This window comes from Pseudophryne corroboree, chromosome 7 (genome assembly GCF_028390025.1).
Source record: "Pseudophryne corroboree isolate aPseCor3 chromosome 7, aPseCor3.hap2, whole genome shotgun sequence".
Taxonomy (NCBI): domain Eukaryota; kingdom Metazoa; phylum Chordata; class Amphibia; order Anura; family Myobatrachidae; genus Pseudophryne; species Pseudophryne corroboree.
In genome coordinates, this window is record NC_086450.1 from 347,322,768 (window position 1) to 347,338,098 (window position 15,331).

Below are 15,331 nucleotides of genomic sequence, written 5' to 3' on the forward strand. Positions count from 1 at the left end.
GTGTTGTATACTATATCACGGGCATTGTGGTATGTGGTATAATGTATCAGGGGCATTGCAGTGTGTAGCATAATGTATAACGGGCATTGCGATTCCTGTCATAATGTGTCCGGGGCATTACGGTGTGTGGCATAATGTGTCGGGGGCATTATGGTGTGTGCATATTGTGTCATGTGCATTATTGTGTGTGGCATAATGTCTAAGGGCCATTGCAGTATGTGGCATAATCTATACTGGGCATTACTATAAGGAGGAAAAATTACAAATAATGTAAGGGGCATGAATCAGGATTATTTTTCTTTCCAGTGGTGGCTAACGTCTGGGCGTGCAGGTTGGAAAACTGGGGTATAACGTAGTCTTTTCCTGCAATGCCATGCCCCTTTATGTGAAGCCACGCCCATCCCAACGAAGCCACACACCCTATTTTGCGGCGCGCGACGAAGGCGCGCGCATATTTATAACTTTAATAGTGCCATTTATGGGGGATGGGGGGGGGGGGGGGGCGCCGAAGAATTTTTTGGCTTGGGGGAGAAAAATTTCTAGTTACGCCACTGGTAGGCGCTGGTGCGCTCCTCCGCTGATTACCTGCAATCAGGGAATGGTGGAGAAGTGAGGGGCGCAGGGAGCCATACACACTACATATTTGGCCATAATCACACAGGTGACATTTCATATACAGTATGTGTGTACTACATTTATTCTATAGATAAACATTATGTACAAACGTTATAGTAATGACCAATACATCTCTAATCTAGTAATATACAGTAACAATGACAGCTGGGTGCTGAGGCTGCAGCCCTGGTCAGGGACAGGTAGTGTCTGTGATGTCACAATGCAGCCCTGGTCAGTGACAGGTAGTGTCTGTGATGTCACAATCGTGTCATAACCTCATATCCACTTGGATGTTACTCAGAGAGAATAGTTGCTTCCCAGACATCAGTGTGAGAAGTCGCGTCTTTATCAGAGCTGTTAAGCTTTTATTTATAATTATTACTATTAGATTAGAATAGCTATATTAAGTATTTTATATAGAACTATTATTATAAGATCACTGCCCAGTGTCCAGAGTGTTAGGACCGGGCCCAACACCCCTCTTTGAGGATGTACGGCCTCTCGTGGAGGAGGCTGTTTTCGATCTTTTGCTGCCCACCTAGGCTGAACTGCATTATTGCCAAACTGGCCTTTCACCCCCCGGAGCCTACGTACACGCTACGTGAGATTGAGGCAGCCCCAGCACAGGACCTGGCGCAGGATGACCAGGTGGACCCCACAATCTGTCTACCTCCCGTATGTAATCTGCAGCTATCAGAAGGGGCTAACTGGCCACACTCCCAGCAGAAGCTGGACGCTGTAGAGATGTTCCGCTGTACCACCAAGCGGGGGAATAGCCTGGCCTGTATGTACGTCCGCTGCGTCCCTGGGAGCCGCTACACACTCCTCTACTCTCACGACTGTGCTGTTGACCTAGGCAAGATGTGCAGACGCTACCTTGCCCTAGGCTCCAAGATCAAGTGCAATATATTCTCCTACGACTACTCCGGCTATGGGGTGAGCAGCGGAAAGCCAAGCGAGAAGAACGCATATGCAGACATCGAGGCAGCTTGGCTCGCCCTGAGGACCCGGTATGTATGATTGGGGTGTATGAGTCTTCCCCAGCCCCCACACAGCCTCTGCCTGACACCCTGCATGTGGTGTATGGGTGTCCTGTATGTATGTGGGGGATATGCTACAGTAAGGGCTACTATTTACTACGTAGGGTGAATGTATATGCTGTGTATTGTGCTCCTATTAGTTTATATACTCCTCTCCCCGCATGAACTGGTTATACAGTATAAATGTAATCGGTGTATTGGGACTTGCTTACATAAAGACAGTGGGTATATATTTCTGGCATTATAGGGTCTTAGCCAAAGGATGTAACTACTGCAGAAGCAGGGGGTGACACTTTCCTCTGCTCTCCTGCCTCATAGGACGCACTGCCATATGTACTGTGCTGTAAGAGTATGTTGCATTATTGGGCTCCCCATTCTATCTAGCAGCATAGAGGGGTTTCCTTCCAATGTGACTGGACGCTCCCCTCCCATAGCTCCTTAGTGTTCCTAGCTGACTGGAACTAGGTAAATGTGCATAACCTATGTAGTCCTGTTCCACACATACACTGCCTATCACTCATATAAGTTATCCAGTCATTTACCTAGTTCAGATATCCAGCCTTTATATACAAGTTTCCCATAAGGAACCACAATAGAAGTGATGTAATTGGAGTTTGATCATTTTTCTGCTTTATCTCTACAGATATGGAGTCCCGGCGGAAAATATCATCCTGTATGGAGAGAGCATTGGGACAGCACCGGCAGTTGACCTTGCCACGCGCTACAAATGTGCAGCAGTAATACTGCACGGGGCGCTCATGTCAGGTGTGCGGATGGGCTATCCTAACGCCCGGAGGGCCTACTGTTGGGATGCCTTCACCAAGTAAGACATTGCTGTGTTTTTATATTAAGCTGTAGGTTACTTGTGGGGTTTAGTATGTGCTGGGAGCAAGCAGCACCAGGGTCAGCCCACGTACTGGATAACTGAATTGGCCCCTAGGTGCGCTTTGGCAGGCAAACAACAGGGGTATATCTACTAAATGTCCATTTCCATCAATTTTTATCTGTTGGAGATCCATCTGGATGGATGTTGTGTTCTAAAACACACATTTACTAACACATAATCTTTTTATATTTTTTTTTCAATGTTAGTAAATGTGTGTTTTATCCCCCGGAATGCAACATCCATTTAGATTGATTTCTCTCAATTTGAAATTAATAAATATCGAACTTTAGTAAATACACCCCCAGCTCTGTTGGCCCAATCAGTTTGTATGTGTATCCCAGTGGGATGTCTTCAGCATTCCAATGGACGGGGTGCCGGCGGTCATGTGACCGACGCCGGAATGCCAACACCACTTGGTACACAGGCACTGGAATACCGACCACTGAAGGTAAGTATAGTGGAGAGCTTTAGTGTTAGGGCCCGCGGTGATTAGAGTTAGGCACTGGGGGGGTTTAGCCCTAGCTGCCAACCCCCCAAGGGTTATCCCTAGCCACCACCCCCAGGGAGTTAGCCCTAGCTGCCACCCCCGGGAGGTTAGGGTAGGGATGAGTAAAAACACTTACCCCCTCCACCGATCTTCAATGTCAGAATGCCGGTGACGGTCATGTGACCACCGGTATCCCAACCACTGGGATAGCATACTGAACCCATCCCATCTTATACCGAATGCTAATCCAATTAGAGTACATGAATCTTTTCTGATTGGAAAACTAACAGGATAATTCCCTACCAGAAACCTTTCTGGGGGGCTATGGCCCTGTGTCTCTTGTCAGTTTTGTAACACCCTGCATCTACTGCTGCCCCTCTTCATCTCGCATGCTCGCATTGGCGAGCAATGCTCTGCCTGTGTGAGCAATTGACCCCGGTGTCTGCGCACTCTCCTCACTACAGCCGCCTCAATGTCTTCTCATACAGGCAGCAAGTTGTCGGTTTGCCGGAGCCGGCGTAGCTGCAGTGGGAGTGTGTACAACATTGAGGCTACTTCTGCAGAACTTAAACACTGGATCCCCAGATAAGTTACCTCTGGCACCGGTTTTACTCCCAATATATCATAGCTGCTTATAAATGGGAAATACGGCACTATTCCTCTTTCATCCTATTTGTATTGTATAACAGAAACAAGTTGAAGTCTTGTGCATGACTTTGGCTTATTAGGTCAATAGATTGCACTGGGCTCATTACCAACAGTAGATTCATTGTCCAACATTGCTCTGCCAAAGTCCTGTATGTGACCTTCTACATGAGCAGCTCTGCATGTTACCTGATGCATTATTTCCATTCTATATGTTTAGTGGCCGTTTTACATGTGTGATAGCTCCATGCTGTTTCTGTTGTATAATCCCTTTGTATCATGTCCTTTGCAGCATCGACAAAATCTCCAAGGTCACCTGCCCGGTACTCATCATCCATGGGACTAAAGATGCGGTTGTGGACTTCTGCCATGGGCTGACAATGTATGAGCGCTGCCCAACTGCTGTAAAGCCTCTCTGGGTGGAAGGAGGAGGGCACACGGATTTACATAAGCACAGGCAATATCTAGTGAGACTCCAGAAATTCATCTCTCAGGAGCTGCCCAATATATGAATCCACCACCGCCCCTGTACAAGTACCATCTAATCCGGGGGACTGAGACCTCTCGATGGCACATTCCACCTAGGTGCATTATAGATCCATCAGATCCATCAGTCAAAGATATCGACCATGGACTGCAGGGACCTAACATCCAGGATCTGACATATATATAATGCCTAATGCTCTCTTACAATACACCAATCTGAACTAACTCAAGGGTGTCTGTGTTATTTTTCCATAGAGTTGTCTCATTCAGGAACACAAGCTGTAAGCATGGGGGATATAGCTGCAAATATACAATGATAAATAGGCCCCATAGAAGGTTGCCAAATATCACATAATCTCAGGAGGAGAGGTGTGCTGAGCAACATTATCTGTCCAAGCCACAGGATCCCTCACTGTCCATAGCTGTGTTCTGATGTACGGGTGCAGAACCACTGTGCATAGGAACAGACAGCTCCAATAAAAGAATATGAACTACAGTTAGCTACAGTTGCTAAGGAAAATATCTAGACCTGCCATAGAATAACTGACAGAGATACCACTAGGACTAGTATAAATATGCATCTGTATAACTATATTCATCTGCTGTGCTGCATTTATACAAGTGAGATGACGCACCATATTCATCCTACCAAATGTACATAGACTGGAGTAACAGCAGTTACTAAGCCCTGGAGCAGGCCTCCGCACCCCCACATCTGCCCCACCGTTAGTGCGTGATATCACACTGATGTGCATATTTATGTAACTGCTACCTAATAAGAGTTAGATGGAGGGGGCTGGTGCCAGGGTGATATACTGCTGATATATTAGTATCAGTAAATGCGGTATCTCTCAGTAGAGGTTTGTAATAAGCGGCCGTGAAATAAATGATCTTCTATTGAGGGCAGAAATTATCACCTGCCTGGAGTATATGGAGATTAAATAAATTCAATAAGTAACTGGGGAGACAGACTCCTGATTAATACAGATACTGTATACTACTGTTATAGATCGGGGTGATAGTCCCCTCCCTGTGTCAGACTATCAGAGGAGAGGCTATTACATTTGGATGGGGGGAGGGATTCAGGGGATATTTGAGAAAAAATGACTTCACGGAAAGGGTATTGGACAAGTGGAATAGCCTCCCATCAGAGGTGGTAGAGGCTAAGACAGTAGAGCAATTTAAACAAGCATGGGATAGACATAAGGATATCCTTACAAAGAAATAAGGATCAAATAAGGTTTTAGCTAAAAATATGGTTAAAAAAAAAATGGACAGATTAGATGGGCAAAGTGGTCAAATTATAGGTTTCTATGTTAAGATAACCGTGGATCTATCTGTATGTGAGATTATAGCAGATATAGTAGAGGGGTGAGAGTATAGCAGATACAGTAGAGGGGGCGAGAGTATAGCAGATACAGTAGAGGGGGTGAGAGTATAGCAGATACAGTAGAGGGGAGAAAGTATAGCAGATACAGTAGTGGGGTGAGAGAGTATAGCAGATACAGTAGAGGGGTGAGAGTATAGCAGATACAGTAGAGGGGTGAGAGTATAGCAGATACAGTAGAATGGTGTGAGAGTATAGCAGATACAGTAGAATGGTGAGAGAGTATAGCAGATACAGTAAAGGGGGTGAGAGAGTATAGCAGATACAGTAGAGGGGATGAGAGAGTATAGCAGATACAGTAGAGGGGTGAGAGAGTATAGCAGATACAGTAGAGGGGTGAGAGTATAGCAGATACAGTAGAGGGGTGAGAGAGTATAGCAGATACAGCAGAGGGGTGAGAGTATAGCAGATACAGTAGAGGGGGTGAGAGTATAGCAGATACAGTAGAGGGGGTGAGAGTATTGCAGATACAGTAGAGGGGAGAAAGTATTGCAGATACAGTAGTGGGGTGAGAGTATAGCAAATACAGTAGAGGGGGTGAGAGTATAGCAGATACAGTAGAGGGGGTGAGAGTATAGCAGATACAGTAGAGGGGTGAGAGTATAGCAGATACAGTAGAGGGGAGAAAGTATTGCAGATACAGTAGTGGGGTGAGAGAGTATAGCAGATACAGTAGAGGGGTGAGAGTATAGCAGATACAGTAGTGGGGTGAGAGTATAGCAGATACAGTAGAGGGGGTGAGAGTATAGCAGATACAGTAGAGTGGTGAGAGAGTATAGCAGATACAGTAGAGGGGTGAGAGTATAGCAGATACAGTAGAGGGGAGAAAGTATTGCAGATACAGTAGTGGGGTGAGAGAGTATAGCAGATACAGTAGAGGGGTGAGAGTATAGCAGATACAGTAGTGGGGTGAGAGTATAGCAGATACAGTAGAGGGGATGAGAGAGTATAGTAGATACAGTAGAGGGGTGAGAGTATAGCAGATACAGTAGAGGGGAGAAAGTATTGCAGATACAGTAGTGGGGTGAGAGAGTATAGCAGATACAGTAGAGGGGTGAGAGTATAGCAGATACAGTAGAGTGGTGAGAGAGTATAGCAGATACAGTAGAGGGGGTGAGAGAGTATAGCAGATACAGTAGAGGGGGTGAGAGAGTATAGCAGATACAGTAGAGGGGTGAGAGAGTATAGCAGATACAGAAGGGGGGTGAGAGTATAGCAGATACAGTAGAGGGGTGAGAGAGTATAGCAGATACAGCAGAGGGGTGAGAGTATAGCAGATACAGTAGAGGGGGTGAGAGTATAGCAGATACAGTAGAGGGGTGAGAGAGTATAGCAGATACAGTAGGGGGGTGAGAGTATAGCAGATACAGTAGAGGGGTGAGAGAGTATAGCAGATACAGTAGAGGGGTGAGAGTATAGCAGATACAGTAGAGGGGGTGAGAGTATAGCAGATACAGTAGAGGGGGTGAGAGTATTGCAGATACAGTAGAGGGGTGAGAGTATAGCAGATACAGTAGAGGGGGTGAGAGTATAGCAGATACAGTAGAGGGGGTGAGAGTATAGCAGATACAGTAGAGGGGGTGAGAGTATAGCAGATATAGTAGTGGGGTGAGAGTATAGCAGATACAGTAGAAGGGGTGAGAGTATAGCAGATACAGTAGAGGGGGTGAGAGTATAGCAGATACAGTAGAGGGGTGAGAGAGTATAGCAGATACAGTAGGGGGGTGAGAGTATAGCAGATACAGTAGAGGGGTGAGAGAGTATAGCAGATACAGCAGAGGGGTGAGAGTATAGCAGATACAGTAGAGGGGGTAAGAGTATAGCAGATACAGTAGAGGGGGTGAGAGTATAGCAGATACAGTAGAGGGGTGAGAGTATAGCAGATACAGTAGAGGGGAGAAAGTATTGCAGATACAGTAGTGGGGTGAGAGAGTATAGCAGATACAGTAGAGGGGTGAGAGTATAGCAGATACAGTAGTGGGGTGAGAGTATAGCAGATACAGTAGAAGGGGTGAGAGTATAGCAGATACAGTAGAGTGGTGAGAGAGTATAGCAGATACAGTAGAGGGGTGAGAGTATAGCAGATACAGTAGAGGGGAGAAAGTATTGCAGATACAGTAGTGGGGTGAGAGAGTATAGCAGATACAGTAGAGGGGTGAGAGAGTATAGCAGATACAGTAGTGGAGTGAGAGTATAGCAGATACAGTAGAGGGGATGAGAGAGTATAGTAGATACAGTAGAGGGGTGAGAGTATAGCAGATACAGTAGAGGGGAGAAAGTATTGCAGATACAGTAGTGGGGTGAGAGAGTATAGCAGATACAGTAGAGGGGTGAGAGTATAGCAGATACAGTAGAGTGGTGAGAGAGTATAGCAGATACAGTAGAGGGGGTGAGAGAGTATAGCAGATACAGTAGAGGGGGTGAGAGAGTATAACAGATACAGTAGAGGGGTGAGAGAGTATAGCAGATACAGAAGGGGGGTGAGAGTATAGCAGATACAGTAGAGGGGTGAGAGAGTATAGCAGATACAGCAGAGGGGTGAGAGTATAGCAGATACAGTAGAGGGGGTGAGAGTATAGCAGATACAGTAGAGGGGTGAGAGAGTATAGCAGATACAGTAGGGGGGTGAGAGTATAGCAGATACAGTAGAGGGGTGAGAGAGTATAGCAGATACAGTAGAGGGGTGAGAGTATAGCAGATACAGTAGAGGGGGTGAGAGTATAGCAGATACAGTAGAGGGGGTGAGAGTATAGCAGATACAGTAGAGGGGGTGAGAGTATTGCAGATACAGTAGAGGGGTGAGAGTATAGCAGATACAGTAGAGGGGGTGAGAGTATAGCAGATACAGTAGAGGGGGTGAGAGTATAGCAGATACAGTAGAGGGGGTGAGAGTATAGCAGATATAGTAGTGGGGTGAGAGTATAGCAGATACAGTAGAAGGGGTGAGAGTATAGCAGATACAGTAGAGGGGGTGAGAGTATAGCAGATACAGTAGAGGGGTGAGAGAGTATAGCAGATACAGTAGGGGGGTGAGAGTATAGCAGATACAGTAGAGGGGTGAGAGAGTATAGCAGATACAGCAGAGGGGTGAGAGTATAGCAGATACAGTAGAGGGGGTAAGAGTATAGCAGATACAGTAGAGGGGGTGAGAGTATTGCAGATACAGTAGAGGGGTGAGAGTATAGCAGATACAGTAGAGGGGGTGAGAGTATAGCAGATACAGTAGAGGGGGTGAGAGTATAGCAGATATAGTAGTGGGGTGAGAGTATAGCAGATACAGTAGAAGGGGTGAGAGAGTATAGCAGATACAGTAGAGGGGTGAGAGTATAGCAGATACAGTAGAGGGGGTGAGAGAGTATAGCAGATATAGTAGAGGGGTAAGAGTATAGCAGATATAGTAGAGGGGTGAGAGTATAGCAGATACAGTAGAGGGGTGAGAGTATAGCAGATACAGTAGAGGGGTGAGAGTATAGCAGATATAGTAAAGGGGTGAGAAAGTATATCAGATTAGTAGAGAAAGACCACCTTTCTGTCAAAGTGACAGTTGCTCCACCCCTTTATCCTGTGGCACGCCTCCTTTAATATTAAATGATAGTGCTTGATATCGTTTTTATATACAATTTAAAATAAAATTTATAGAGTTCGATATTAAACCGTATTAAAAGATAATTGCTTTGAAAAGAATGTCACATATGACAAAAAAAAAAAAATGTTCTTACATTCCAGCAGCTAACTTCATGCCATGTCACACATGGTACTGGTTTAAAAAGCATAGTTATTTTAATGACCGTGTCCATGTTCTTAGATGCACGGAAGCGTCACACATGGCACTGATTTAAAAAGCATATTCATTTTAATGACCATGCATGATTAATGATGACAGGGCAAATTTCAAAATTTGACATTCTCACACGTTATGTTTTGCAAACATATGTAGAAACAGCGTATTTGGTTTTAAATTGAAGAATATTTAAAAGCTTAACTGTATATTACAACATATATATCATTGCATACATGACATATGTTACTGTGTGTTAAATAGCACTAAAAAGTTTATCTTTATTGTGGCCGCTTGCTGAACTTTGATTGCAAGCAGACATGACCAGACTTGTCGGTATTACAGCGTGACATGTCCAGACCTGTATATTAACGAAAAAAGATTTACACCAAATACCACATATTACTGTGTATTAAACCGTTTATATCGCTGCATACAGACCATATATTACTGTGTATTACAGAGTGTATAGCGCTGTATACAGACCACATATTACAGTGTATTACAACGAGTATAAAGCTGCAAGCATACCACATATTACTGTGTATTAAACCGTTTATATCGCTGCATACAAGCCATATGTTACTGTGTATTAAACAGTGTGTATATCGCTGCATACATGCCATATGTTACTGTGTATTAAACAGTGTGTATATCGCTGCATACAGACCATATATTACTGTGTATTACAGAGGGTATAGCGCTGTATACAGACCACATATTACTGGGTATTACAACGTGTATAACGCTGCAAGCATACCACATATTACTGTGTATTAAACCGTTTATATAGCTGAGCACCATATATTACTGTATATTACATCGTGACATGTCCAGACCTCATACAGCTCGAGGACTGAAGGTTCACCTCCCCATGTTTTAACGATGTTCTAAGAACTAATGACCACAATGAGCCATGAGGTACTACATGCCTCTGTGGCATAACTAGTTAACAAATTGATGGGCGAATTGGAAATGATCTAGGAACTAATGACCACAATGAGCCATGAGGCACTACATGGCTCTGTGGCATAACTAGTTAACAAATTGATGGGCGAATATTAGAATTCTGCCTTTTCATTATCTAGGAACTAATATATATATATATATATATATATATACAGTAGAGAAAGTCCAGCACTCTCATCATTTATATAGCATCGGCGGGGTGCACTACACAGAAAGGCCACTTATTCAGAGAGAAATTCCGGTAGATATAGTCCAAAAGTAGGCACTCTCCAGACTTAGGCAAGCTTTTTAAGGTATTTTAATTCAGTACTTACAACATAGAAGTGCAAGACATAATCAATTGCATGGCAGTAGAGTAGCAGCGACGTTTCGGTCCATCCGGACCATTATCAAGCTTTCCATAATAGTATGCCCATAAGAAATCCACATCAGCAAAGTTAATCACAGCGGAAGTATCATACCCCATTGCTGGCTGCCTTTTAAGAGCTCAGAATGCCGCCAAAAACACACTCAGCCCCGGCGTGCGTTCCAGTAACCAAATGGAAAGCATCCCGGCATAGTTCCGGTTCCGGTCACGTGGTCTATGCGTTCCAGCACCCGGCGTGACGCGCACGCTGAGACTGGACATAAATATACATATTTCCCGATACCGTGCGACCATCTATCCCGTATATCACATATACAAATATCCACAGCCACAAAATACAACACCATTAGGTACATATAATACCAATATATCTGTGCATCGGAGAATTACAGCAACAGTGCCATCAAAGGTCTAGGGCAATATGGCAGGCGTCAATAGACGTGTAGGCATCTAAGCGCAAACAGATGGCAGCCAGCAAAGCTCAATGTTTCTTATCTACCAAACATACATAACATATAAAAAAAACATACACACATATAATTAAAAAAAAAAAAAAAAATACATATATATATATATATACACACACACAATTAAGCATACACATATATATATATATATATACAATGTGGTGGAGCTAGTAGAAAATGAGTTGTGGTCAAAGAACCACACAAAGCATTTTTTTCAAATATATATTATATTTATAGAGACGCCAGTTAATCTACATCAAAAAAATTTTTTAATTCATTTGCTCATTCAAGCCTCTAGGGGCAATTGTATCCAGCCGGAAAAGCCATTCAGATTCACGTTTATGTAGTTCCAGGATCCTATTACCTCCTCTAATCGATGGAGGGATCCAGTCAATAATACGGCAGCGAAGCATAGGAATCTGGTGTCCCACCTCCAGCCAGTGCCTTGCCACTGGTTTATCAGACTGTCCTGTCTCAATCGCCTGTCTTATAGAGTATCGGTGGTTTGCCATTCATTCTCTAAAGCAGCGTTGTGTCAGTCCAACATATACCAGCCCACATGGGCATATAATCAAGTAGATCACATGGTCCATAAGACAATGCAGACGATGCTTAATATATATCTGACGCCCACTATGTGGGTGAGGAAAGGATACACCTGGAATTAAGGATCTACATGTCGTACAATTAGTACACTTGAAGCAACCCTTGCGTGCAGATTTCAGCCATGTCTCCATTTAACCTTTTCGGGATTCATCAAAGGGCGCATAAGGAGCTGTTTAAGATTCGCACCGCGGCGATATGCCATCATTGGCTGTTGTTGTAAATCCCGCCCCAGCTTGGGGTCGGAGGCCACAATCCTCCAATTCCTTCTAAAGGCTCGTTTCACACAACCCGCTCTGTCATCGTATCTACTGCAATATATCATACGATTATTCGATCGAGCATCCGATGGACCAGAGGGCTGAGTAATATTCCTACGTGCCTTTTGAAGACAGTCTTCAATCATCTTACGGGCATAGCCACGCTCCTTAAAGCGTACTTTCATTTCATTAATCTGTTGCTCCGCAAGTGTCGCATCTGTATTGATCCGTAGTATCCTCATAAATTGTGAAATGGGTAAGCTTGCCTTTAAACTAGGTGCATGATGGCTCGTGGCATAGAGTAAGCTATTCCTGTCAGTTTCTTTTCAAAAGTGTAGTGCACAACCCACTATCATCCTTGTAGACTGTGACATCAAGAAAGTCAATTCTGACATCCTCTATCCTGGCTGAAAATTTTACTGGCGTCTCTAGGTTATTTAAAGTGGTCACCATCTGCCAGAACTCAACCATTCCCCCGGACCAAAGCAGGAATAGATCATCAATAAATCTGTAATAGCATTTAATATAGTCACCAAATACAGGTAATATATATGTAGTTTCAATGTCATGCATATAGATATTAGCATAAGTAGGTGCCAGGTTCGACCCCATCGCGGTCCCTGACACCTGCTTATAATATCTACCAGCATATAAAAAATGATTTTCCTTTAATACCAATCCCAGTAAATCCAGAATAAATTCCACTGGAGGACCCTGATGACCAAAGGCCACAAGTGCCTCACGTACCGCCTTGATACCACCCTCATGAGGAATAATGGTATACAATGATATCACATCTAATGTAACCAGGTAAACATTCTCTAAGTGAAGCACATCCATTTGTTTTAATCTCAGCAAAAAATCTCCAGTATCCTTTAAGCACGTGGGAATCTTAGCAACAACCGGTTGTAAAAATGTATACACATATTTGGCAACAGGCTGTAATACCGAATCCTGGGCCGAGATTATGGGACGACCCGGGGGATCAACAAGGGTCTTGTGGACCTTGGGCAGGGTATACAAATAAGGGCATTTTGGGTAATCTACTTTTAGATATTCAGCAATCTTATCATCGATCCAACAATTCTGGAGTCCATATGAGATACATAGATCAATCTTATTTTTTACCTTAATCATTGGATTACCATCACACAGAATATATACAGAATCATCTCCCAGTTGCCGCTTGACCTCCTTATCATAAGATGACCAATTTTGCAGAACAATTGCCCCGCCCTTATCAGCGGGACGTATTACCACATTTTAATTTTCCTTTAGTGCCTTCAGAGCTATACGTTCACCTTTAGATAAATTATCAAAGCCAGTGGTCTTATATCCTGTCCTAACCTCTTTTTCCATAACTCTAGAAAAGGCTTTAATACTAGAGTTTACAGATGGAGGATCAAATTGACTAGGGTTTTTAAATTCATCAGGGACTGTTTGATTACCTCCCCCAAAGAATTCTCTCAAACGAAGTTTGCGCCCAAATTTAAACTGGTCAATACAAAAATCAAAATCGTCATGTTTTACTGTTGGGATGAAGCTTAACCCTTTTGCCAACAATGAAATCTCATCAGGGGTTAATTCATGATCAGATAAGTTAAAGATGAGATTTATTTCCGCCTCCTTCGACCCCTTCTCCCTGTACCCGCCCCTCCTCGGGTGCGGCCTCCTCCTCTTACGGAGTGGGGTTGATCTCCATTCCCACCTTGCTGGTCTAAAAAACGATTGGCGGGCGAGTTTCAGATTGATCAGTATCAGAGGCTGTAGCTGAGGAATTTGTCTCAACAGTATGGTAGAATCTAGATCTGGGCGGTCTTCTGTATCTCACTGTATTACTGTTGGAATTATCTCCACTAAGCCATTTGTAGACCTGATGATTTTTATAATCATTGTTGACAGTGCTAAGCTTCTTCCTTTTAAAGGTGACTAGTTCATCCTTGTATACATCAATCTGCTTCTGCAATTTAATAATCCAATTATCTGTCTTATCACTCGTAAGCGACTGCATGGATTGAGACTCAAATTTCGTTATCTCCTCACGTATTTGTGATAATTCTGACCCAACCTGCTCAATAACAAGTAGCATGAGGTCAAAAGCACATTTATTTAATACACCACACCATTTGCTACAGAAGGTGGCGCTGTTTCTTCCAATAGTTGGAACATTATTGACTCTGAATCCACGTGGTATTTTCTTTGATCTAAAATACTCTGAGAGAAACTGACCATGTAATACAAGGTCAGTTTCCCGTCTCTTAAGACGTAATAATCTATAGAATAAATCCACGGGTTTTTCAATGGGTAAAGTACCAAATTCAATTTTTTCAAATAGGACCTTTTCAGCGTCATCATCTGTTGGCGAAATTAGTGTGTGCTCTGCTTCAAACAATAAGCCTTCATCAAATGCTATGTGATTCTGAGACATTTTTACTATATTTTAATCTCCAATCGCCACATACACAGAGACAATAGAGACCTGACAGAAAGGTGACCACATCAAATAACTGAAAATTGGCTCCACCACAAAAACATTAAAATAGGTATGACCAGCTGTAAATAACAATTGCTCATTAGGAAAAAAGAAAAAATAAGCAAAAATGAAAATAGTCAATGGGTGCAGAGAAAATATGCTATTCAGCATATCATATCCAGTAGAGAAAGTCCAGCACTCTCATCATTTATATAGCATCAGCGGGGTGCACTACACAGAAAGGCCACTTATTCAGAGAGAAATTCCGGTAGATATAGTCCAAAAGTAGGCACTCTCCAGACTTAGGCAAGCTTTTTAAGGTATTTTAATTCAGTACTTACAACATAGAAGTGCAAGACATAATCAATTGCATGGCAGTAGAGTAGCAGCGACGTTTCGGTCCATCCGGACCATTATCAAGCTTTCCATAATAGTATGCCCATAAGAAATCCACATCAGCAGAGTTAATCACAGCGGAAGTATCATACCCCATTGCTGGCTGCCTTTTAAGAGCTCAGAATGCCGCCAAAAACACACTCAGCCCCGGCGTGCGTTCCGGTAACCAAATGGAACGCATCCCGGCATAGTTCCGGTTCCAGTCACGTGGTCTATGCGTTCCAGCACCCGGCGTGACGCGCACGCTGAGACTGGACATAATAATACATATTTCCCGATACCGCGCGACCATCTATCCCATATATCACATATACAAATATCCACAGCCACAAAACACAACACCATTAGGTACATATAATACCAATATATCCGTGCATCGGAGAATTACAGCAACAGCGCCATCAAAGGTCTAGGGCAATATGGCAGGCGTCAATAGACGTGTAGGCATCTAAGCGTAAACAGATGGCAGCCA

At 43.5% G+C, this 15,331-nt stretch overlaps 2 protein-coding genes across 3 annotated transcripts in view; one reads left to right on the forward strand and one right to left on the reverse strand.

Annotated features, from left to right (window-relative positions):
- VWA3A (von Willebrand factor A domain containing 3A) overlaps positions 1-15,331 on the reverse strand; it is a 772,281-nt gene that overhangs the window by 357,260 nt on the left and 399,690 nt on the right. The gene's annotated exons all lie outside the window — the stretch shown is intronic.
- LOC134943241 (alpha/beta hydrolase domain-containing protein 17C-like) lies at positions 1,105-4,185 on the forward strand. The gene is made up of 3 exons (XM_063932188.1): positions 1,105-1,625; positions 2,299-2,478; positions 3,966-4,185. The coding sequence occupies exons 1-3, from the start codon at positions 1,105-1,107 to the stop codon at positions 4,183-4,185; spliced, it is 921 nt and encodes a 306-aa protein (XP_063788258.1).

Excerpts from the sequence above, each read along its gene's own strand:
- LOC134943241 (XM_063932188.1), top strand. The coding sequence starts at position 1,105 with ATGTACGGCCTCTCGTGGAGGAGGCTGTTTTCGATCTTTTGCTGCCCA. Across the intron at positions 1,626-2,298 it reads TGGCTCGCCCTGAGGACCCG|ATATGGAGTCCCGGCGGAAA; the intron begins GTATGTATGATT and ends TTATCTCTACAG. Across the intron at positions 2,479-3,965 it reads TGTTGGGATGCCTTCACCAA|CATCGACAAAATCTCCAAGG; the intron begins GTAAGACATTGC and ends TGTCCTTTGCAG.